At 49.5% G+C, this 25,521-nt stretch overlaps 1 protein-coding gene across 2 annotated transcripts; it reads left to right on the plus strand.

The window, feature by feature from the left end:
- The first annotated feature begins 409 nt into the window (after positions 1 to 409).
- Ccdc92b (coiled-coil domain containing 92B) lies at positions 410 to 22,944 on the plus strand. Of its 2 annotated transcripts, XM_029483157.1 has the most exons (5): positions 575 to 657; positions 10,453 to 10,548; positions 11,149 to 11,301; positions 16,934 to 16,981; positions 19,369 to 22,944. In XM_029483157.1, the coding sequence occupies exons 3-5, from the start codon at positions 11,172 to 11,174 to the stop codon at positions 19,980 to 19,982; spliced, it is 792 nt and encodes a 263-aa protein (XP_029339017.1). In that variant the 5' UTR covers positions 575 to 657; positions 10,453 to 10,548; positions 11,149 to 11,171; the 3' UTR covers positions 19,983 to 22,944. The 2 variants fall into 2 exon arrangements, with proteins under 2 accessions (XP_021034158.1, XP_029339017.1); XM_021178499.2 differs by lacking the exon at positions 10,453 to 10,548 and having other exon boundaries at positions 410 to 657.
- Positions 22,945 to 25,521: the final 2,577 nt, after the last annotated feature.

Genomic DNA, 25,521 nt, shown 5'->3' on the forward strand with positions numbered 1-25,521 from the left:
TACCAGGAACACATTTTCAGACTATCCAGCAGCTCTCGACTACCCCAGCTCCTGGGTACCCCAGCCCTTCCCTGGCAGGCTGCGGGGCGCTGCCTCACTTAGAGAGGTGGAGCGGATCCTGGCCTGCGGGCCTGGGCGCTGTCCGCGGTGCTGATCGGTCGCCGCGTCCCTGCTCGCCTAGTCGCCTGTGGTGTCTCGGGCTCCCTCCTCAGCTCCCAGCCAGGGCCGGATCCGAGGATTCTGCTGCTCGCGGGGTGCGAAGGCCCAGATCCTGGGACTCCCCGAGGTTCCAGGGCTCCCCTCCCCCGCCCCAGCCTCCCCTCCCCCCGCCCCGCCCACGGCCCCTCCCCGAGCGCCCCAGGTCCCTCCCTTCCCCCTTATCTCGCCCGCCCCCCGCCCCCTCCAGCTCGTTCGCCAGTTCCGGTCACGTTGCTGGGTGTTTACGCCCGAAGCCTGCCCTGGGCCCCCAACCTCTGCGCCCCGGAGCCCCCCAGAGCCCCGGAGTCCGCACCCCACAGCCTCGCAGCAGCTGATGGCGCCGCAGCCGGGCCGCGCTCTGCGGATCCATGAGCGCGAGCGCAGCTAGCGCGGGAGGAGAGCTCTTCTCGAGACCCAGCGAGGCCCGGGCCCGGCCCGGCGGCTCTCTCGGGTCCGCAGGTGAGCAGGCCGGCGGTGGGTGTAGAGGGTGGGCGCTGGCTGGGTGACCAGGGTGATGAAGAGAGCCCCTGAGCTCCGGCTCCGCCTGGAGGGCTGCGCGGGGTCTGGCACCGCAGCGCGCGGGAGGCGGGCAGGACGCGGGCTGCTGGCAGAAGTTGTCCTCCGCCGCCAGACCCGAGCCCTTCCCGGCATTGGCGGGGCATCCAAAGCAGTCCAGACCACCACTCGCACCGTTCTGCCTGCTCTTCGTGTCCTGGCTGGTTCCTCTCTTCCCTATACTCTGTGGTATCCATAACCCTCAACCCTGCCCCCCACCCTGCAGACCCCCTAGTTCTGGGTGTCAAATTCGAGGCATAAACTACAGAGCATCAAGATTGAAAGGTGGGTCAAGTTTTTCCCGACACCCCACTCCCATGTACCTGAATCCTCAACAATGCTGAGGTTGGGGTTGTGGGATCTTCAGTGGAGCGGGGAGCCAGAGTTGAGGGGTGTCTGGGAGGAGGGACTCTGTAGTGCGGAGGATCACAGGTCCTTAGAGAATGTCTCTGCCACCAGCCCCCACCTTGCAGACAGAGTCCCAGACACTTGTCAAAGGCCAGATCTTGGTTCCAGACTCGTCCTCAGGAGAGCCAAGGACTTAGAGGGGGTGGCAGAGTAATTATTTTTTAATACGTGTACTCACTTGCCCTGGTGATTCCCAGTAAGACTCAATTCATTCTCTCGGCTTCACTCTTGGCTGTGTGGTTTGTTTCTTGCAAGGGATTCCCAGAGTCCAAACTGCCCGCAAGAAGGCTCTAAAATGCAAAGGAGAAGTCAAATCTCAGGAGACAGAAACTGGGTGGAGTGTAGGAAGCTAGGGCATGGCTGTACAGGGAGAGAGTTTATCTGGAGAGCAAGAGGTAGAATCCAAAACACAACAACAAAAAAAAAGGTTTAGCCCGCAGATGTAAAGTGTGACTGCCTTCTGAGGAGCTATGTGTTACAGAGTGAGTGCCTCAAAGTGTCTCCTAGGCGTCAGCACAGTTGTGCATGTCGAGCAAAGGGCTTTACCTCTCTGGGGTCCTGTTTCTTCATCTCTGGAGTGGATGTACTAGTAGGACCGTCAGTGTACAGATGAGTTAGTGTGTACAGAGCTGAGAACTGTACTGAGAGTTAGTGTGTGCTAGCATTTGTGCCCGGGTCTTCAGGCCTGGACCTAGGAAGGCTTCTGAGATCTGTGCTCCTCTTGCCATGGGCTTCTGAGTCAGATGATGAAGAGGAATAATGACTAAGAAAAATCAAGAACATATAGATTCGTTTATCCACTCACCCATAACTCTGCCTCTCCCAGCTCGTAGATCTACTTTGGCTTTAGGAAACAACAAAAAAATTAGCATATGCCTAGAAACAAGGAGCCAAGGAGATATGCATTCTTTTTTTTTAAGATATATTTATTTATTTATTTATTTATTTATTTAATGTAAGTACACTGTAGCTGTCTTCAGACAGCACCAGAAGAGGGCATCAGATCTCATTATGGGTAAGGTTGTGAGCCACCATGTGGTTGCTGGGATTTGAACTTCGGACCTTTGGAAAAGCAGTCGGGTGCTCTTACCCACTGAGCCATCTCACCAGCCCGAGATATGCATTCTTAAAGAACATCAAGAATGGTACAGAGATTTTCGTTGACTGGACAGATGTTTTTTGGCTCCAAAGAGGAAAAGAAGCAGTCAGAGTGAAATTGAAACTGGGACAAGACATCAGTCAAGGCATAAGACAGGGCACATGGAAACTCCGTGGGATACGAGAGCAGGAGGCTCCCAGGGGCCAGGCTGATCCTCTCCCACATGCTACGCTGGCTTGAAGGAAGGATGGGGCAGAAAAGAACTGGGGAGCAAGGAAGAGGCTGAAAGGTGGAGGGGCTAAGAAGTGTAAACACCTCAGGGAAGTTGCAAATTCACTGGGGTATGGTTGGCATACGCCTGCAGTCTCAGCGTTAAGGATGCTGAGGCAGGAAGATTGCCATGAGTTGGAGGCCAGCCTGGGTTACATAGCAGGTTCTTGTCCATCCTGGACTACAGAGTGAGGCCATATTAACAACAGTAACAGCTATACGTAAGTAGTTAATAAAAATAGTTTCAGACTTTTATTTAGCAGGCATCTTTTGTGACTTAAAAGTTTATCATAGTAAGGACCACTCAAGGGAACTAGAGAGCTAGCTCAGCATATAACTCAGTAGACAGTCTGAGTTTAATCCCAGATCCCAAAATGGCATGAGAGAACTAACCCCCCAAAATTGTCCTTTCGCCTCTCCATGCTCACAGTGGCATGAGGGGACCTGTGCCCCCACACACAGAGTACACCTATGAGAATATGTGCAATACTTTTTTTTTTCAAAATAAAAGATCACTAAAAGTGAAGCCAGCTGTGTTGTCACATACAAACAGGCTTTTAATGGCAGCGCTCAGGAAACAGAGATAAGCAGATCTCTGTGAGTTAGAGGTCAGCCTGGTCTACATAGATAAACTCTGTCTCGAGGGAAGAAAAACAGAGAGGGAACAGGGCCACTATCCCTACCCTCTGGCTTCTGGACCCCCCCACCCCCTTTTCGATGCTGAATTCTAGAGCTCTGTAGAGCAAAAGTTGAAAACCATTGGCTGAAATGACTCAAGTCTAAGATTCTATGCTTCCTATGGTAAATTGAACCCAAATAACTGTAAGAACTGAGGAGGAGAGACATTAAGTTCCCTATGCGCCATGACAGTTATGGGCAGATGGGAAGGGAACCGGAGACCCAGAGACTAGCAGGAGCTGACTTACTCACCACGAGCAGGAGGCAGGGCCTCAGAGAGACAGAATGGTTGGGACCAGTAAGATGGCTTAGCAGGTAAGGGCACTTACTGCCCAGCCTGATGGTCTGAATTCCATCTCTAGGACTCATGGAGTAGACAGTATGAATGGATCCCCTCAGTTGTCCTCTGATATCTCCTTTTGTATGCTGTGGCGTGCATGAGCTTGACACACATACATACATGTAATTTTTTTTAAAAATTTAAATCAGAATTGTGCCAGCATCAGAAGGTTCCTGTGCCAGCTGCTTTGCTGATGGCTGAGGCCTTTTCTGCCAGCTTTCCCAAAGGGAAGAGCTATCTTTACCTTTCAGACCCAAGAGATACATGTCAACAGTGTTTGGAATTAACTATAAAGTTTGCACCTTGTATCACATCCATTTTACTCTTGGTGATTTTTTGCTTGTTTGGTTGGTTGGTTGGTGTTTTGGTTTTTTGAGGGTTTTGTTTTTGTTTTAGGGTGTTTGTTTGTTTTGGTTTTGATTTTAGTTTGGTTTGGTTTGGGCTTTGCTTTGTTTTGTTTTATTGAGACGTGTTTTTTTCTGTTGCCCAGGCTGCCCCAGAACTCGATCTGTAGACCTGGCTGACCTTGAACTCAGATCTACCTGCTTCTGCCTCCTGAGTGCTGGGATTAAAGTTGTGTGCAATCGCCGGCCTCAGTGACTTTTTAAAAATTACATCTTGTTGTATATATTCTGCATGCAGGGGGTAAGTGGGAGTGCAAACATGACATGCGATGACATGTCTGGGAAGGTCAGAGGTCAGCTCGTGGAAGTGGGTTTCCCTCCTTCCACCGTGCTGACTCCAGGTCTTACACTCATGCCATCGAGGTGGGTAGCAAGCACCTTTACACACTGAGCCATCTTTCCAGCCCTTAGGTGACATCTTGTTGTTGTTGCTGCTGTTGTTGTTTTGTCCAGCTGTAAAATTAACATGAGAAAGAGCTAGGGACACCAGGAGTGGAGATGTAGAAGCAACACAGACCTTGCAGTTGCCAGGACTGTAGACAGAGAAAGGCAGAGGATGTGAGGCTCAGCTGGGTTCAGGGAGAAGACCGAGCTGGCACCACCAACCCTTTAGCTGCTGCTGCCTGCTTAGACTACATCTAGGACACAAGCTTCCTCTGATGCCCAGCGGTTCTAGGACCGCACATATGTCATGGAGACCTGCTATTTTCCTGTCCCCTTTCCAACGGACTTGCAGCTCCTCTACTACAGACTTCCGACTGTTCCTAGTCCCCTCTCCCCACTCTACCTCCTCCCCTCCCCCAAACAATCCACACAGTAATGCCTAAAAATGAAGACTTGCCAGGATTGTTTGTGACCCAGATTTCTGCCCTAAGAAGAAAGAGCAGCCTGCCTTGTTGGAAGTGAATGGTCGAGGCCATCCAGGAAAGAACAACTGGCTGGCTCCGCCTCCTTTGGCCAGCTTCCAGGCTCCAGGGCTATCTGGAAAGGACTTTCACCCTTCATAGTTGTCTGTGTGGTAGTGGTAGCCTAGGGTAGGCCCCCACACCTCCATCCTGCAGGTCTGCACACAGCACCCACACAGATGTGAGAAGTTAAGAAACCTGGGATCCTGTTCTATGATAGAGCGTGTGTGCAGCCCTAGAATCACGGGTTCTTACCCATGTGTGCACTCCTTGAGGTGCACACAAGCCCATTCTTCCCACTACAGACATACAGTTTCAGAAGCATATAACTCACCTGGTTCTCCTGCGTTAGCACCCAGAGTATGAAGAAGTCTACCTAGAGGCAGGTGGATTTCTGAGTTCAAGGCCAGCCTGGTCTATAGAGTGAGTTCCAGGACAACACCCAGGGCTATACAGAGAAACCTTGTCTTGGGGTGTTGGGGGGGGTGGGGAGACACCCAGGGCTACACAGAGAAACCCTGTCTTGGGTTGGGGGAGGCAGGAGTGAAGTAGTCTACCTGACATCTGTTTCTTCCCTGAGGGCCCTAGGGGATGTCAAACTTAATTGTGTCTGTCCTAATCTGCACTGCCATCAGTCTATGAACTCCCCCAACACACTTGTGCACTCTGCAGCTATTTACCGAGTGATTCCTATTTGCTACATACTGGGCTAGGCACTGGGGAACTGGGTTCTTCGTTTTCTGTTGCTAACAGTCTGGCAAGGGAAACAGACAGTAAACAAACGTTCCGTACACTCGTGTGCCGGGGAGTTCAGGAAAGAGTAGTGCAAGGGACAGGGGTGGGAAATGACAGAAGTCTCTTTATTTTGAGTCATTGGAGAAGGGAGGGAATGGGACAGGAGGTGAGACTGGTAAAAGGCATTCTGCCTGAGAAGACAGTTCATACAAAGAACCCCAGGCGAGTAGGCTTAGGCCAGCAAAGATGCCAGCAGTGGGAGACCAAGACACAGGAGCAGCTGACCAGAGGCAGATAGTGCAGGGTTTGATTAGGACTTGGGTTTTTGCCCCACTCTGCACTGCTTCAAACCCCGAAAGCCTGAGATCAGTCCCTGGGATCCTCACGGTGGAACAAGAATCAGCCTTCTGCAACTTGTCCCCCGGCCTCCACACCCGTGCTGTAGCATGTATAATCAGTAAATGAACGGAGTTTGTAAAGCCAAGAGTTGGGTGGTGGTGGCACACATCCTTAATCCCAGCACCCAGAGGTAGAGGCAAATAGATCTCCGAGTTCGAAGCCAGTCTCGTCTACAGAGCAAGTTCCAGGATAGCCAGGGCTACACAGAGAAACCCTGCCTTGGAGACAAAACAAAACAATACATACCCACAAAAAGGATGCCAAAGAGATGGCTCAGCTATAAAAGGTGTATGTATACAGGTTTAGTTCCCAGCCCCTGCATATGAGTCAACTGCCACAGCATTAGCTTTAGGGCAACTAGCAACTTCTTCTGGACTCCACAGGAATCTACACTCCACAAAGACACATGCGGATGCACATAGTTAAATAAGTTTGGGGTTGGTGTGTAATGGGAAGCATTGAGAGTTTTGAGTTGAGGACAGGAAGTTATGGCAGCCTTAGGTCTGTGGACAGGAAGATATGACAGCCTTAGGTCTGTGGACAGGAAGTTATGGCAGCCTTAGGTCTGTGGACAGGAAGTTATGGCAGCCTTAAGTCTGTGGACAGGAAGATATGACAGCCTTAGGTCTGTGGACAGGAAGTTATGGCAGCCTTAGGTCTGTGGACAGGAAGTTATGGCAGCCTTAGGACTGTGGACAGGAAGATATGGCAGCCTTAGGTCTGTTGACAGGAAGTTATGACAGCCTTGGGTCTGTGGACAGGAAGTTATGGCAGCCCTAGGTCTGTGGACAGGAAGATATGACAGCCTTAAGTCTGCTGAAGGGGCTTTCGCTCCTTGGTGAAAAAGAATGGGGCAGGGCAGAAGCAAGAAGCCAGGTACTGCATTGTACCAGAGGGAAGCTGGTGACTTGGACTAGGGAGATAATGTGATAGCTCTAGGATAATTTTATCGTGTGGCTCAGGCTTGAAATCAACTCAAGAACTCCCTACCTTAGACTCCTAAATGTTGTGGTTGTAGGCATGTGCTGCCACTGGCAGCCAGAGTGATAGGGTTTTTTTGATTGTCAAGGACCTATCCTTAGATGAAGAGCAACAGGCAATCAATGGCTGCCAAGAGAGGGAGAATCAATCTTCTCTTGGGATGAACCCCATGATAAATTATCCAGTCCCAAGTGATCCGCTCGAAACACATATACATAAGAGCAATACTAAATGAGCTCAGTAAATTTTTGTTTGTTTCAGTTGGGGTGGAAATGATGTAATACAGTACTCAAGCATGAAATTATAAAATATAAAAACACTTAATTAAAAAAAAAACAAAACCAAACTTGTATTTCAGGCCTTTAATCTCAGTACTTGGGTGGCAGGTAGATCTCTGTGAGTTCAGGTCCAACCTGGTCTACATAGCAAGTTCCAGGATAGCCAGGGCTACATAAAAAGAGACTTGTCTCAAAAAAACAAAACAAAACAAAACAAAACAAAACAAAACAATGGACCAGTGGTAGAGGCGCACGCCTTTAATCCCAGCACTTGGGAGGCAGAGGCAGGTGGATTTCTGAGTTTGGGGCCATCCTAGTCTACAGAGTGAGTTCCAGGACAGCCAGGGCTATACAGAGAAACCCTGTCTCAAAAAAGAGGACGAGGGGCTGGTGAGATGGCTCAGTGGGTAAGAGCACCCGACTGCTCTTCCGAAGGTCCAGAGTTCAAATCCCAGCAACCACATGGTGGCTCACAACCATCCGTAATGAGATCTGGCGCCCTCTTCTGGAGTATCTGAATAAAATAAATAAATCTTTAAAAAAAAAAAAAAAAATAAAAAAAAAAAAAAAAAAAAAAAAAGAGGACGAAAAGGGATAGAGTGGCAAGATGGCCCAGCAGGTTAGGGTAATGGCTGCCAAGCCTGACAGCATGACCTCCATTCCAGAACCCAGAGAGGTAGGAGAGAACCAGCTTCCATAAGTTATCCCAGCCTCCCCTGTACAAACACACAAAATGAATGAATGCAAAAGATACTTCTTTCTTTTTAAAGATTATTATTATATATACACGGTAGCTGTCTTCAGACACCCCAGAAGAGGGCATCAGATCTCATTACAGATGCTTGTGAACCACCATGTTGTGGCTGCTGGGATTTGAACTCAGGACCTTTTTGGAAGAGCAGTCAATGCTCTTAACCGCTGAGCCATCTCACCAGCCCGAAAAAGATATTTCTTAAAGAGTAAATAAAGTTATTAACTCACTGTTTCTAAGGAACAGGAGTCTGGTGGTTTTTTAACTAGGTTTTCCTTTCTGAGTTCATTTGAATGGCTTATCTGATACGTCATATCCATAATTGTAATTAGTTCGAAGTCAGTTGAGTAGGAACTGTGATTATATCTGCAAAATCCTTCCACCTTATTTCTTACTGTTTTGTCTTGTTGAGGTTTCTCCTACCATCTTTTTTGGGTTCTGGTGTTTTGAGACAGGGTTTCTCTGTGTAGCCCTGGCTGTCCTAGAACTCACTCTGTAGACCAGGCTGGCCTCAAACTCACTAAGATTCAACTGCCTCTGCTTCTGAGTGCTGGGATCGAAGGTGTGCACCACCACTGCTCAGCTGCAGGAACTTTTTTATGTCTATCCCCATGTCCTCTTCCCAGACTAATGCTTAGCAACAGTAGACAGATGGATGGATGGATGGATGGATGGATGGATGGATAAAATAGTCGACCAAGTTAAGACAGCCTACTCACACAGAGATAGACAGAGAAAGAAAAACAAAAGAATATAATACTGAGTTATTTTTATACTAAGCACTTTATCCTTTTGGCTTGTCTGTTTGTTAGGTGTTGTCTTGTGTAGTCTAAACTAGCCATGAGCTCATTGTGTAGCCCAAGATGACCTTGAACTTCTGACCCTCCTACCTCTGCCTCCCTGAGTCTAGGATTACAGTGGTCATGCACCACCATACCTAGCTAGTACTTCACATTTCTTGTCTCCTTTAATTCTCACAGGTATTCTAGGACTGCTAGTACATTTACTCACTAAGGCATTTTGATTTTATTTTGCCTGCATGTATGTCTGTGTACTCTTGAGCTGCCGTGTAGGTGCTGGGAAGTGAAGGAATCCAGGTGCCCTGGAAGAACTGCAGATGCTTTAAACCACTGAGCCATCTCTGCAGTCCTTTCAACCTCCATTTGACATTAGGAAAATATTATCTCCCAGAGGTTAGCTTCCATTCTCAGAACCAACACAGAAGTTAACTAAAAGAGCCAGGATTCAAACTCAGGCCTGTTTCCAGTGTAAACATGGGCATTTTCTTTGAATTGAAGAAACCGGACATCCGTATTCCCAGCTACCTGGGAGAGAGAGGCTGTAGGATCACATCAGCTTATAAAGTTGAGACCTCCCAGTGTCATATAACAAGACGCCATCTCAAAAATCAAAACCAAATCCCGGGTTCCCTGTCTCAGAAACAAGCAAACAAAGGAAGACTTGGCTGGAGAGCTAGGTGTGCCCCGCCTCTGAGCTCAGGAGACGGCCTGATCACCTCAGTGTTAGTAGTTTGAATGTCTATAGGGCTGACTGGGAAAGTGATTGGCAAAAGCGGGATCATGTGTCATTTCTTGAACACACACTTGATCAGTAAGCATCGCGTGTTCTCCATAGGCCAAAGGGCCACCCTGTGCTGAAATAAAAAGACTGGTATGTTGGGTTAGTGGGGCCAGGGGTGCCAGGGAAGAGGCCCAGACAGGAGCCTAGGGAATTGAGGTTCTCAGAAGGACCTGCTTGGAGTGACCTTACAAATGAAAACTCCACACAGAAGAGATGTCTATTTAACTGCCCCCACCCTCTCACCATCCATGGAAATCCCCAGAGTGCGTGGAGTGAGGTCCTTCAGAAGTTTAAGGAAAGCCCAGCATAGTGATGTATGCTTTAATCCTAGCACTTGGAAGACAGAGACAGGAAGAATCTCTATGAGTTCGAGGCCTGCTTGTTGAGTTCTGAGACAGCCGGAACTATATAGTGAGACCTTGTCTCTCCCTTTAGGAGGAGAGACTTGTGATATAATTTCATAGAATAGTGTTTGTCTAGCAGGTACATGGCACCCTGTGAAGTCTTCAGCTCAGCAAAATAAACAAACAAACAAACAAACAAACAACAACCATAAAACTTTGGGGAGGGCCACGCCCTTGTAGTCTCAGCTGCTCAGGAAGCTGAGGCACGAGGATCATTGGAGCCAGCCTGGGTTTCATAATATAAGCTTGATTACCCAGAAATAAATACACAGCTTAGGGAATGGCTGGCAGACAAGAAATGGACTCTTAGTCCTGGGCCCCAGAGTTCTTGCTTCCACCTTTGCTTTTCTGGGATGCTGGGCCCCACTGAACAGTCGCTGGGAAGATAAGTCAGGAGGGAGCGGGGAGGCAGGGCCTACAAGCCTGGTCATGAGTAGGATCTGAGTGCAAGCTTCTTTGTCCCCAGGTTTCCTTGGGGATCCACAGTTTGAGGCTTCTGATCTTAGCCCCTGTTCCTCTCTATAGACTGACTCCACCTCCCGCTTTCAGCCCACAGAGGCAGGTCAGTAAGCAGTTCTCCCTTCAGCTCCCCCTCCCCTCTCTAGCGAGGCACAGCAATGCATACCTGTAACTGAAGCGCTCCAAAGGCAGCGATGACGAGATCGTGGAGAGTTCAAGGCTGACCTGGCCTGCCTATCAGGACCCTGTCTCCCTGTGAATTGAAGGAGCCTCGGGACTTAGATGCATGTGGGCGTCATAACTGGAACAGATATCAGGGTCAGCTCCCTTATTTTACCTATGGAGAAGGCTGGCCCTGCGTGACATATCTAGATAGTGAAGGCTAGACCCCAAGTGATCTACCTGTCTTTGCCAACTTCTGCTCCATTTGTCTGTCTGTCTGAGAAGCAGAAGAGTTAGGAAAATGTAGCCAGCACTGCCACCTCTGCGCACCTCTGCTTCTCAGTCTGTTAAATGGGAGTAACAACCTCCCTGACCGGCATGCTCACTCACAGTGTCCGAGAAAGCTAGTAGAGAAACCTGAGAGTGGCGGAATCCTCTCCCTAGAGACCAGAGGACCTAGTGTGAAGGACACCACAAGATCTGAAGGTGGGGCAAGACAAATAGCCTCTGAAGATGTGCTTTCACATTGTCTTCCACCCAGGTGGGGCCCAGGCCTGGGTTGCCATGGATACCGTGTCCCTGGAGCATCAGATCCAGAGCGTGCAACGCCACATCAGCTTCCTGAAAAAGGAGCAGATGGCCCTGCTTCGAGACCTGCACCTGGAGATCCTGAGGCTGCAGAAACGCTGCTCAGGTGAGGTGAACACTGGCCCCCGGGGTGGCTGGAGTAAGGAGGGGTCACCATCACCCTCACCAGTTTTGCTAGTGGGATGCTCTTCTTTTTTTTTTTTTTTTTGGTTTTTCGAGACAGGGTTTCTCTTTATAGCTCTGGCTGTCCTGGAGCTCACTTTGTAGACCAGGCTGGCCTCGAACTCAGAAATCCGCCTGCCTCTGCCTCCCGAGTGCTGGGATTAAAGGCATGCGCCACCACGCCCGGCTAGGGATGCTCTTCTTAAGTCTCTGTGAGCCTAACACCAGTTCTGTCTTGTCTCTTTCTGGATGAGAATTAAGACTTGGGGTAGAGAGCTGGAGAGACAGCTCAGTGGTTAAGAGCACTGACTGCTCTTCCAGTGGTCTTTTTTTTTTTTTTTAAGATTTATTTTATTTATTATATGTAAGTACACTGTAGCTGTCTTCAGACACCAGAGGAGGGAATCAGGTCTTGTTACAGATGGTTGTGAGTCACCATGTGGTTGCTGGGATTTGAACTCAGGACCTCTGGAAGAGCAGTCAGTGCTCTTTACCACTGAGCCATCTCTCCAGCCCCTCTTCCAGTGGTCTTGAGTTCAATTCCCAGCAGCCACATGGTGGCTCAGAACCATCTGTAATGGGATCCAATGCCCTCTTCTGGTGTGTCTGAAGACAGCAACAGTGTACTCACATACATTAAATAAGTTAATAAATAAATAATACTAAAAAAATGACTTGGGGTGGAGTGAATTCTAGGGATGAGCTGAGTGTGGTAGTACTTGACTGTAACCCCAGTACCAGGGAAGTAGAATTAGGTCTCAGCTCCATACTGATTTCTAGGCTAGCCTGGGCTATGTAGCCCTGTCCCTCACCCTCTCCTGCTCATCACAGCTAAACATTTTAAGGCTGAGGTAGTGACTTAGACTTCCAAGAACCAATTCTAGGGGACGCCTGTCCTTTTTGAGTTCATTAAGCACCCGTCGTCCTTCATGAATCCCAGGCTGGGAAAAACATGGACCAGTGGATATTAGTGAGATAGGGCAGAGTATAGCTCAGTGTTGGAGCACTTGCCTAGCATATTCACAAGGCCCTGAATTCCATGCCAGGCATCACAAACATAAAATAAACATATATCTAGCGCACACCTTTAATCCCAGCACTCAGGAGTCAGAGGCAGGCAGATCTCTGTGAGTTCTAGACCACCTTGGTCTACAAAGGGAGTACTAGGACAGTCAGTACTATTACTCAGAGAACCCCTTTCTCAAAAAATCAAAAATAAAATAAAATAATAAACTAAGCATACTTCAGAAAATAAGAGGGCTGTTGAAAATCCAGGATGCTAATCCAGTTTGAGCAGGATGATGGAAATTGAGCACCTCCATGCCAGGAGGGAACTTGTTGTCTCCTTGGAGGTTGAGTAGAATGCAGACATCCTGACAGGTGATGGGAGAAAGAAGTGAAGAAACCATTCCATATATGGGCCAGCATAGCAAAACCAGGAGGTAGCATAAAGCTCTGCTTAGAAGAGACTATGAGAAGTCTGGCTAGAGCCAGATCCTGGAGACCCTGACAAGTACATCATGAGTTTGGCTTGTTCCCTTGGTCAGTGGAGAATCAGTGAATAAGATTTGGAGCAGATGGGTGCTTCTTCAGCAGCAGCTCAGCAGCAGCAGAGGTGAATTGTGTTAGAGGGAGTCTGGATATGTGTGGCAGAGAGGTCCTGGGGAGTAGTGGGAAATACCTTGGGGGAAAAGGTCCCGCTGATTACATCTGTGAGCAGAGAAGAGGCAGGCAAAGAGTGACTGGAAATTCCAGGCTTGGGCCTATAGCTTCTAGTACCCAGGCCTTTCAGAGGCACGACTGTGACCCAAGTGCTCATGTGTCTACAAATGCAGGCCTTATGGGTGTTTGTTGATTTTTTTCTTTTGTTTTTTTGTTTTGTTTTGTTTTTTTCGAGACAGGGTTTCTCTGTGTTGTCCTGGCAGTCCTGGAACTCACTCTGTAGACCAGGCTGGCCTCGAACTAAAAAATCCACCTGCCTCTGCCTCTCAAGCGCTCTGATTAAAAGACCCAATTTTTGATTATGAAAGTGATAAACCAAGACCCAGGGGGAAAAAAATCATACAATACATGTTAGTGTCACAGCCAGGATTAAAACCAGCACTGTGCCACTTTCTGATTGTGCTCAACCTGTCGTTTGCCCAGAGGCCTAGAAAGCTTGAGGGACCCCATTGGCGTCTCATGTTAACACAGAACATAAGCAGTCTGGCCTCAGCCTCTTTGCACATGCAGATCCAGTAGCCGTATTCTAAGATAGGCTCCTGGCCATCTGTCTACCCAGTGACAGGATGGCCCTACAGGCCGCTTTTTCATCACAGTGACAATATCAGAGGAAAACAGACTAAAAATCTTACTGCAGATCCTCTCTTTTCTTCTCAACTTTCCCTGATTCTAAGAACCTGTTCCTTCCGTTCAGGACACAGGATCATTCCCGTGACAACATAACAGGCGGGATCAGAGGGCCTTACAGTCCCCCCAACTGTCAAGTGAGTCTAGGCTCAAGCCTCCTGGTTATTGATTAAGGAGATAAAAATAACTCTGGTCTTGTCTGGAACTGCCACTCTGGGGGCTGAGATGAACAAATCAGGCCCTCCTTCCAGTAGGGAGGGGCAGGGAAAGCAGGGGAATTGGGGACAGAGACTGAAGGAGGACCCAGGAGGCCAGGCTGCCCGGAAGACAAAGATAAAGAAGATGGAGCCAGGTGGTGATGGTGCATCCCTGTAATGCCAGCACTTGGGAGGTAGAGGCAGGCAGTCTTTAAACCTGGTTTACAAAGCAAGTTCCAAGACAGCCAGGGCTACCCAGAGAAACCCTATCTCAAACAACAAAACAAAAAAAGATAAAGAACGTGAGATTTGGAGGTAGGAGTAAGTTCCATGGGCTGTGGGGACAGCCTGGACAATGATAAGTGCCCTGTGCTTTAATTGCTGGTCTAGCCCTGGCTAAATCCTCTATTATTTTCTTCTCATTGGATCCTGGCACTAGTCCCATGTAAGAGAGATGCTGTTTTGCTCCCATTTTCCAAAAGAGAAAACTAAGGTTCAGAGAAGTATCCTTGCTGGCCAGGGTCCTACCATGAACTGCTTTCATAGAATACTCATAAAATCTACAAGGACTCACATTAGAAGATGGATGGAGAAAGGTGGGAGAAACCAGTGTGGTGGCTCACACCCTTCCTCTCAGCATTCAGAAGGCAGAGGCTGGATGATCTCTGTGAGTTTAAGGTTGGACTGGACATTGAGTTCCAGAACAGCCAGGGCTATGCAATAAGATCCCATCTTAGCCGGGCGTTGGTGGTGCACGCCTTTAATCCCAGCACTCGGGAGGCAGAGACAGGAGGATTTCTGAGTTCGAGGCCAGCCTGGTCTACAGAGTGAGTTCCAGGACAACCAGGGCTGCACAGAGAAACCCTGCCTCAAAACAAACAAACAAACAAACAAAAAAATCCCATCTTGTCTTAGTTAGGGTTTTACTGCTGTGAAAACACACCATGACCAAGGCAAGTCTTACAAAGGACAACATTTAATTTGGGCTACTTTACAGGTTCTGAGGTTAAGTCCATTATCATCAAGGTGGGAACATGGCAGCATCCAGGCAGGCATGATACAGGAGGAGCTAGAGTTCTTCATCTTCATCTGAAGGCTGCTAGCAGAATACTGACCTCCAAGCAGCTAGGATGAGGGTCTTAAAGCCCACACCCACAGTGACACACCTACCTCAACATGGCCACACCTACTCCAACAAGGCCACTCCCTGGGCGAAGCATATTCAAACCATAACACATCTCAAAAAAAGAAAAAAAAAAAGATGGGGGAGTGGGTCCCACTTGGGGTTCTGTCTCCTAATCTTAAGCCCTGTGGTTAATGGTTGAAAGAAAACCGCCCTAGAGAAGTTAGTGGCAAAGCCAAGGTCCCTTAGGCCTTCCTCCAAGGTCCCTTAGGCCTTGGAGGAAGGGCAAGTTGGTCCCTCAGAGTCCTAAGGGTAGAAGCATCAGAGGGCTCCCAGTGGCCCCAGGGAGAAGGTTCAGGCTCCGGCCATAGCTAAGGTACTCTCTTGTGTCCCAGCAACAAGTGGCCTCCCCAGAGAATACAGTTCTAGCAAACTCTGGTCCCTAAGAGCATTTTGAGGAGAGAAGAAGGGTAGGCCAAGGGCACAGGCCTGACTGTAGGTATGCTGGGCACTACTCCCAGAGATGTGCCACTTTCTTCGGGCTCGAAACTTTATCCCTGGGGGGCTGGAGAGATGGCTCAGCAGTTAAGAGCACTGACTGCTCTTCCAGAGGTCCTGAGTTCAATTCCCAGCAATCACATGGTGGCTCACAACCATCTGTAATGGGATCTGATACCCTCTTCTGGTGTGTCTGAAGACAGCTACAGTGTATTCATCACATAAAATAAATAATTATTTAAAAAACAAAAAACACCTTTATTCCTGAAGGTACATGCAAGTGCTCCTAGTAGGCCCTCTCGATTCCTGGCTCCCCGCTGTCCTTTTCCCTGCACACTATATCCAGTCATGTCCAAACTGGAACCCAGTTTCAGCAGGAGTTCTAAGCATCTGTCTGTCACTGAGCTGTAAACCCCTGATCCCTCATTTTTCTGAGCTCTGGGGGTTGGGGCTGAAAATTGCGATCACACAGTTGCTCTGAGAGACGAGGCATTGGGAGCACCGAAGAATAAGTATAAGGAAAATAAGGTCTTCTTGGGTGCCCAGGAAGAACTTGTTCCTATGCCAGAGACCTTGGTGATGGCATTCCTTAGCTTGGTGCCCCTGAGGAGCCCCTCCCCTGCAACACCAAACCAAAGGCTGATACATTGTCCACCACTAGATGGCACTGTCCTCCTTAAGCCCTTCTTGCCTGGTGGTCAAATGGGGTTTGGGAAACTACAGAGATCTTTAGGCATTAATACAGGTACAATCCTGGCCATGAAATTAGTGTCACATGTGTTCAGTAGATAGCTTCTGCCTATTTCTGTTGTCTCCTGAGCATTTCTTGGCATTGTGGCATTCATCAGTCAACTAAGCTTGCATGAGTCATGACCCTGTGTTTACAAGAGTCCTCCACAACCATCCAAACTGGCGGCTTATCCTTAAAACAGGCAAATAAGTGCCGGGCGTGGTGGCGCACGCCTTTAATCCCAGCACTCGGGAGGCAGAGGCAGGCGGATTTCTGAGTTCGAGGCCAGCCTGGTCTACAAAGTGAGTTCCAGGACAGCCAGGGCTACACAGGGAAACCCTGTCTCGAAAAACCAAAAAAAAAAAAAAAAACAGGCAAATACTCTCTCATCCCCAAAACAAGACAGGCTCTTCTGTCCACAGAGGTGGTCTCTGTTCCCCATCCTAGAAACAAAGCCTTTGCTGGAAAGATCCCTGGGCCTAGAAACCCAGGCCTAGGCTCTGCCTTTAGCAGGGCTCTTTCCCTAGCTGGGATGTAAGGTAGTTGTTGTAGGTAGTTGTAGGTGGTGGTGTAGTTGATGCCTATGGATCTGTTCTTCATTAATGGAGTTGTGATTTTTTTTTTCTGACATGCACACCTACTTGTGCACACACAAACTCCTCAATTCTCTCTTCCCTAGAGCTGACCCACGACCTGGAGATGAGAGAGGTCCAGTCTCACCAGCAAGGTAAGAAAAAATAGCTCTGGGCTGTGGCGGGAGGCACAAAAGGTTGAGTTTTTCCAAGCACTCTTAAAATGTCTTATATATTAGTATGGAATGGGACACATGGAAGCCTGAGAGTTTCTGGGAGTCAGTCATCTCTCTGCTTCTACCAGTTGGGTCCCAGGGATCAAACTCAGGTCATCAGACTTGACAGCAAGCACCTTTACCTGCTGAGCCCTCTTGCTGGACCACATTTGACTACTCACTGTGTTGTCAAGGATGACCTTGAACTCCGCAATCTCCTGCCTTTGCCTCCAAGAGCAAAAAGGAAGCTGCCCAACACTGACCTCTGGCTTCCACAGTGACACAACAGACATAAACATATACACACACTGCACACACGTACAAACACATGAATGACATAATGAAATTTTAAAAGATTTTAAGTCTCACTTGGGCCGGGCATGTGGTACACATCTTTAATCCCAGCACTCAGGAGGCAGAGGCAGACAGATCTGTAAATTGGAGGCCAGCCTGGTTTACGTAACAAGTTCCAATACATCCGGGGCTACATAGGAGACTCTGTCTCAAAACAAAAATGAGGAGGTGCTATAGCAGTACTGAGTGACAAGATTAGGTCCAGATTTAATGTAGGAAAGAGGAAAGTCAGCTGGGAGGCCTGGAGCTGGCTCTTCCGGCTACCTCCATGTTTTAGCAGTCTTCAAAGGACTCTGGTAAAATTGCTCAAGAGAGGCAGAGGGGTGCCTGGGGCTTCAGCCAGTTTCTTCATCATACTATATCAAATTCAAGGCCAGCCTCGGCTATCCAATGACACCCTGGGACCATCTGTTTTGTGTTGAGATACTGCCTCACTCTGGAGTCCCAAATGGCCTAGCAATTACTGTGTAGAGCAGGTTAGCTTCAAGTCCATGGCCATTCTCCAGCCTCAGCCTCCCAAGTGCTGATATTACAATCATAAACCACTATGCGGGTGCCAGAAGAATTCATAAGAATTAACAGAAACCTGGACATGATGGTGCACGCCTTTAGTCCCAGCAGGTCACCGGAAGAGACAGGAGGATCTAGGTGAGCTCCAGGCTAGCCTGGTTTATATAGCAAGTTCCAGGCCAGCCAGTGCTTTATTGTGAAGTCATTGTTTCAGGAGGGAGGAGGGAAAGAAGGGAGGGAGGGAGGGAGGGAAAAACAAGGAAGGCTGGGAATTTCTTTTCTTTTCTTTTTCTTTTCTTTTTTTTTGGGGGGGGGGTTTGGTTTTTTTTTGTTTGTTTGTTTTTTTCGAGACAGGGTTTCTCTGTGTAGCCCTGGCTGTCCTGGAACTTACTCTGTAGACCAGGCTGGCCTGGAACTCAGAAATCCCCCTGCCTCTGTCTCCCAAGTGCTGGGATTAAAGAATCCCTAAGCTAAGATGTTGTAAATCCTATAGATTGCTTCGTGAAGCTGAAGATAAGCTAGGGTACATGGGAACTCTTAGACTTGAATGGATTCTGCCTGCTTCTTCATATAGCACTCATGGGACACTTCTTGGTGTCTCTGTGCTTGAAGGAAGGGGGCACTCACTCACAAGGAGGTACATGACTTAATAAGGCCCCTTCACAACTACTAGCTTTCCTCTGGAAAGGTTTTTGGGGTCACCAGAGCTCAAGCCACTGCTGTATAAGGAACATATTCCCCTTTGCCTCTGAAATCCCAGGGTATAGATGGGAAGTAAAGTCCAGAAGGGGAGGGGTCCTCAGCTCTGACTCTGCATGATCACCTAGGGATGCCTCAGCAGTGCCATTTCTAGGACCAATTCCAGAGGTTCTGGGTTAGGCCGGTCAGCAAAAAAACTCACAAAATGGCATATGTGCTTTGTGGAGGAAAGGGCACCGCTACCCACTACCTCCTGAACACACCTTCTGCTACTCAGCCCCTGCTGTTACCATGTCTTCTGATCACAAGACTTTTGCACAAGCCGCTCCCCCTCCAGGAGTACCCTTCTCCAGAGGAGGGTCTGTTCATCCTAGCTCTCAAGCCCCTCTTGCCCTGAAGCCTTCCCTGATGGCATCACCTTCCCCCTTAGAATCAGAATATTAATTTGTCTTTCTGACACATGTCACACTGTAGACCTGACATTTGTTTATGATTATGTACTACGCTGCGCCGTATGCTTCATGAAAACATGGGCTCAACACAGGGCATGGAGAATCAAGGTCCAACACTTTGCTTACTAATGAACGATCAGTCAGGAAGGGTTTTGCATTTAAACCGAAGAAGTAAACGCAGGGGGTAGAGCATGGGTAAAGTCCCTGCGGCTGAATGTTTGAGGCGGAAGAGCAGGAATGGCCTCTGGGCCAGCTGGGATATGTTTCACGCCTTTGAGGGCACCATCGCCTTATTTTTTCCCTTCTCCACAGAAGAGGCGTCCCGAGAGCTGGAGGACAAGTGCCGCGCGCTAGAGTCGCAGCTGGAGGCACGGGCGGCGGCCAATGCGGAGCTGCGGCGGGAGGTGGCACAGCGGGAGGCGCTGGTGTCTGCGCTGCGCTGCAGCCTGCGCTCGGAGGAGCGCCGCTTTCTGGAGGAGCTGCGGCGCCGCAGCCATCGCGCCACAGTGCTGGGCACCGAGCTGCAGAAGCACACCGAGGCGGCCGCCTACCTCTCCTGCCAGCTGCACGCCGCGCGCCAGAGACTGCAGGGCCCCCGCTCTGGCGCCGCGGCCGCGGAGCCCCGGGCCCGCCGGCGTGCACAACGGGCCCGCCGCCCTCCGGAGGCGGCCGCCAAGGGTCCGAGCCGGGACTGGGCGACCTGGGAAGACGCCGATCCCATGCCGGACCCCGCGCTCTTTCTCTACCCACGGAGGCCGCCGCGGCCCGGCGCCCGTGGCCCTCGCCCTCTGCTACGCCAGGAGATGCGGGACCAAGATGCCCCGCACCCCGTGCCACACCAGGAGTCCCGGTACCAAGGCGACCCGCACCCTGGGCCCAGTGAGAGCCCAGTCGCCACGCCCAGCGCCCCAGGGGATCCTGAGTAGGCGCTGGACAGGCGGTGGCAACAGGGAAAGCAGGCCGGGCCAGGCGGGATCAGGGATGGGGCGGAGTCCAGCCGGCCGATCCACCCCAGCTCGGCCACTCACTAGAGCCGCCCCCGCTTGTGTGTTTCCAGGGATGAATTGTCTTCTCCGGAGAGGGAGCTCCTTTGCAGAGGGAACGCCAAAGCAATGCACCTTTTTTGTGGTGGACTGGCAGTAATGACCCTAATCTGTATGTGTTTCCCCCCACCTCCCCTGAGGGGGGGCGGGGTGGAGTGGAGTCCTGTCTGTCCTTGGAAAGCTGACAATCCCTCGTAGGGCAGGAGAAGTCTGAGTCTGCCTACTGGAAGGAACACGGTGGCACTTGGCACCGCTAGGCCCTCAAGCTCCCCTTCCCTGCTTTCTCCACCTCCCACTACCCCACCCCCACCCCCCAGCCCTGCCCAGCCTTTTGCTCGGGAGAGGTAAGCTTAGGAGCTGGCTCGCTTACTCGGAAGTAGCTACTCCCCACCCCACTGATAAGTCCTTGAAGGTGAGCACGGAACACTTTAGAATCTATTTTAGAAGTCACGCCCTCTCAGAGCTGCTGTGTTCCTGGTGGCATTTGACTTAAAGAAAACAGCAAGGCTAGACCCTTGAAGCCAGTCGTGGAAGAAGACATGATTGGTTCTTCCCAGGTTTGTCATGCAGGGGTGCAGGAGATTGGAGATAGGCAAGCTGGGGCTCAGATTTGTCTTGGCAAGGGCAGAAGGGCCTCTTACCCTTCCGTTCTGGAGGCCACTTTAGAGACTTCCCAGTCCTGTTATAGGTGCTAATCCTGCCCAGCTTTCCAAACAGCTGGCTGCACCCAGAGGCAGGAAGGAGAGCCCGGCTTCTTGGAAGTGGCAGCTATTCATAGAAACTTGATTTTTCTGGGGAGCAAAGAATGGTTAGTCCTTGGTGGTACCCATCCCTGGAAAGGCCCCTAAGCCTGTAGAACCTGCTGATAATGGGGTGCTCCTGTGCTGTTGGGAGTGGTAAACAGAATGGTGACTCCTTCCCAATTCCCCTCACTACCAAAGGCAGGAAGCTTCTGTCCAGCTCATGATTGGGCCCCATATCAGAGCCCCAGAATCCCACTCCACCACTCTTGGTTTGACCTGCTTTGAGTCCTAAGTGCCTGTGAGGTCTTTCCTGGGGCTGCTGAGAGAAGTTACCTCTCTTCACTCAGACACTGGGCCCTTAGCAGGTCCTGGCCCTGTCACACAAGGCCTTGAGGTGAGCAGTATGTCTCTGTAGCTGACAGACTGCTTCAGTCATGGCCACCGGGAAGAAAAAGAACTCCTGACTCATGTCCTCCACTTTGTAAGAGGAAGCAGGAATTTGGCAGGAAGCAAAAGGCAGTGAGCACACTCTAACCTGATCCTGCACACAGACCCCTCCCCTGAAGGGCAGCTGAGGCCATTGAGCAGTAGCTAAGCCTGGGCTGAGCTGTCTAGCTTTTGAGAGCTGGATGGCAGAAGCAGATCCCCTGGGGTCCCTACCAGGGCTCCATCCTCTACCCCTTCAGCCTAGCGGCAATACCTGTCCCACCTGTCACTCCCTGCCCTGTCCACCTGGAACCTGCCTGTGTGAGGACCCTGAAGGTCCCTGAAGGACAGTGGGAAAGGAAAGCTTTCTTCTTGGGTCACCTGCACAGACCTACATCTCTTGCAAACCATACTTTTGGGGTGAACAGGGTGACTTTGTTAGGTTGACTTTTCTAGGGAGAGAGCTCTTTTCTCATCCATCCACCCACTAAAAGCCATAGTTATCCCCAACTAGTTTCCCTTCAACTATAGCAATAGCCCTCTTCCTTTTCTCTTCTGGGCACCCAGGGTGTTCAGCTGGCTCTATCCAACCCCATCCCCAGGATCAGACTGTAGTACTCTGCCTCCCTTTCCTCAGATGACCCTGTCCGTACCTCCCAAATCCGGTTCCTCTGCTGACAGCGGAGATAATGATATCTGTTTGTGAGGTGTTTGAGGAGCTTCCAGTTGAAAGGGTCTAAGGGCATCTGGATACCAGTGGAGATCCTGGGGTGGGAGTTGGATAATGCAACTCTTCTACAAGTGAGAGAGTGACAGAAAGGCCTGGGCAGATACAGGATTCTGGTGTTATCAGAATACCCTTTCCCTCTTGTGGAAATAATGAAAGATTCCCTTCATTGGTCAACAGGCGAGGACTCCCTCAGGCTCTCGCCCTGGGGCAGGCCCTGCCCTTCACTTCCACCTCTTCCCTTCCTAGATATTGGCTATAGGAATCCACCTACTGGAAGGAAAAGTCCCAGCCACAGCCCAGGAATGACTCAGTGGCTAAGAAGGGAAAGGGCTGTTTAATTTCTCTTTGTTGTACACATCCCCAGGGAGAGACTGAGATGGTTCATGTGGACACTCAGGGTTCTTAGGGGAGAGTCCCACAGTGCAAGTGTAGACAGACCCGGAAGGAAGAACTGCAGTGGAGTCCTACATTCTAGAAGCCACCCAGGGACAAGTGAGCAATGCAACTCAAGTTTCCGCACCCTCATCACTATATCCTCGCCAAGGCAACCTGTTCTCTGGGGGACCAGTTCTGGGGCCAAGAGGGGGAAGCCCATCCCTATACAAGCAGCAGGATAGAGTCATCCTGGATGGAGGTGGAAGGGAAGGAGGCCAGAGGGTGTGAAGCGTCTTCTCATTTGGGAGCCAGGGTCTCCTGAGCACCCTCTCACACTGACGTGCCAGCCTTGAGTGGGAGACATACAGGGCAGTCAGATCCTGCTCCAAATTCTCTGTTGGCTGCGCTTTTTAATCCAATGCTTTTCAGAGTGTATTCACTCGCCTACAGAAATAGAGCCCTGTGCTTTAGGGGTGACTGTCATATGCCTTATTCTTAATAAAATGTTTGGAAAACATGGAGTCCATTCTCACGATGAGAGTACCGTTGCCTCTGTTGCAGCAGATGTAGGGTAAGGAGGTACAGATGTGAAAGAGAGTAGCTTGGAAATCAGTAGGTAAAGAGTGAACCAAATGTCTGAGACCCAACCACTCCCCAGCCCCACTCCCAGACACACCATATGCTCTTTGGGGCATAAGGTGCTTGCTGAAGTGACCTGATCTGCTGCCAAGGCCTGCCAGTCTCTCTGTGCATCCCCCCAACCTGAACAGATATTGAATGAATGGAATCTTGGATGAGAGGTTTCTGAGCAGGCTAGAGAGGAATAGGTTGGAAGGATCCCAGGCCTGGTTTTGGCCTGTTTGACTACACTGTCCCCCATCTGATGGAGCTGCAAGGAGCCCAGTATCCCAGAGACAAGCCCTTTCCCATCGACTGCTAATGGGAGTCATTCTGTGAGCACAGCTTCAGGAGTTCAGCACATTGTCAATGTACATCTGCACTGTGGACAGCTAGAATCCGCTCTGCATCCTGAGCATGAAAAGAACCTTGTTTCTATGTACAACCCCCTGCCCGCCCCCCCCCATAATTGGAGCCATTTCAGTCTATCTGGGGAATGGGAAGGGAAAGGGGCTGATCCCATCATGTGGCAAAAGTAAGGTAGGTTGCATTCACTGGGTTGAAGATGGCCACAGGAGTCACACCAAGACAAAGAGTCAATCATGGGACTTTTGTTGAAACTGTATATCCAACACTCCATCTTAGGCACTAACGCTGTAGCAGTGAAGCACATAGGACTGTTGGCAAACCCCTGGGCAGCTAAAATGTTAGTCTGTGAACTTGGAGGTATAGTGTGTCATTTGCCACCACAAGGGGTAAGGTATCCAGAAAAATGAGCATGTAGATTGGGGATATGGCTCAGCTTGTCGGTTGCTTGCCTAGCAAGCACAAAGCCCCAAGTTAAAGCCCTTGCACTGTGTAAACTGGACATGGTGGTACATGCCAATAGGCTTAGTATCCAGGAGGTAAAGCAGATGATCACGAGTTGAAGCTCGTCTTTCAGTGCACAGTGAGTTTGAAGCCCTCTACTATACACAAGGTCCTGCCTTTAAAAGGGGGTTGGGGAGCTAGAGAGATGACTCAGCAGTTCAAGTCAAGTACTGCTCTTCTAGCGGTCCTGAATTTGAGTTCCAGCACCCATGTCTCTGGTAACTCCAGCTCCAGAGGCTCTGACACCTTTTTTCTGGCCTCTGCAAGCACAGCAAACACACACACAGTCACACACATGAATAAAGATAAATAATACAAATATTTTTTTAAAGGTAGAATGAGGAAGATAGCTGATAACAAAGTCTGTATCCACAGATTCACAGGTCTCTGAATTCCCTTACACAGTAAGGCCTCTCCCTCTCTACATAGCCCTAGAACTCACTATGTAGTCCAGGTTGAACTCACAGAGAACTGGCAGCCCCTAGCTCCCCAGTGCTGGGATTAAAGGTATAACCCACCATCCCCAGCTCACATTTGCTTTTATGTAATCAACATTGATTTGTGTTTCTTTCTCCTTTTCCTCTTCTTTATCTTTTGTGGAACTGGGGATTGAATCTAGAGCCTGGCATAGGTGCTCTACTATTGAGCTGTAGTCCCAGGCCATTTTAATTTAAAGTTTTTATTTTTATTAATTTTTCATTAGCATTTATTTGGTGGTGGATTTGTTTGTTTTCTATTTGTTTTGGTTTTGTCTTTAGGCTGGGTGTCACTGTGAAGCCCAGGCCTCTGTTTATTCCTGGTACCTAATCTCTTGGAAGGGTGTGGTCTAAGGAAGAGAAGATTCAACTCATGATAAACATCTGCCCAAGACTGGGCATCAGGTAGAGTTTGAGAAAATCAGAAAGAGGTAAGGGGGAGAAGGGGCTGGCTTTGGGTTGACACCTGGTACTACCACGTGCCAGGACTGCTTGGTTAAATCCAGTTCAGAGCTTTGGTGTGAGGTAGAGATATGAAAAGTCAACATCAGATAATATTCAGATATCATTCTATAAAATGTAACCTCATTTTACAGATGGGAAAACTGAGGCCCAGGACTTTTCCCTAACAACATCCCAGTTTTCTGGCAGTTCTTCATCTTTTCTTCTTGATCCCCAAGTTCAGAACCAGAGTTAGGGGGCTTATCCTGCAGTCCGGGGACTCTGGGGTCTAACCTCACCTCTCTAGCTGCCTGGGGAACTCCACTGGGAAAGAAGGGGGGAAGTGGGTGGGACCAGCTGAGTAGATGCATCCATCATAACAATAATTAGGAGGCTTTGAGAAGACTAATTATGTGGGCCAGGCTGTAGCCTAGATAAACCTCCATATGTATTTCTTTTTTTTGTTTGTTTGTTTGGTTGGTTGGTTTTTTTGTTTTGTTCTGTTTTTCGAGATAGGGTTTCTCTGTATAGCCCTGGCTGTCCTGGAACTCACTTTGTAGACCAGGCTGGCCTCAAACTCAGAAATCCACCTGCCTCTGCCTCCCGAGTGCTTCCATCTGTATTTCTACAGCATCTTTGTGTGGGCCCCCAAAACAGGGAAACAGAGGAGCCCAGGCATCCCTAAGGCGAGCTAAAGAATGGAGTGGTACATTAGGACTGAAAAGGACAAGCAAGGACATGTG

Source organism: Mus caroli, chromosome 11 (genome assembly GCF_900094665.2).
Source record: "Mus caroli chromosome 11, CAROLI_EIJ_v1.1, whole genome shotgun sequence".
Taxonomy (NCBI): Eukaryota; Metazoa; Chordata; class Mammalia; order Rodentia; family Muridae; genus Mus; species Mus caroli.

Bases quoted from the DNA above. Each gene is read 5' to 3' on its own strand.
- Ccdc92b (XM_021178499.2), top strand. From the start codon at position 567: ATGAGCGCGAGCGCAGCTAGCGCGGGAGGAGAGCTCTTCTCGAGACCC. The intron at 658-11,148 runs GTGAGCAGGCCG...TCTTCCACCCAG, and splicing joins CGGCTCTCTCGGGTCCGCAG to GTGGGGCCCAGGCCTGGGTT. The intron at 16,982-19,368 runs GTAAGAAAAAAT...CCTTCTCCACAG, and splicing joins GGTCCAGTCTCACCAGCAAG to AAGAGGCGTCCCGAGAGCTG.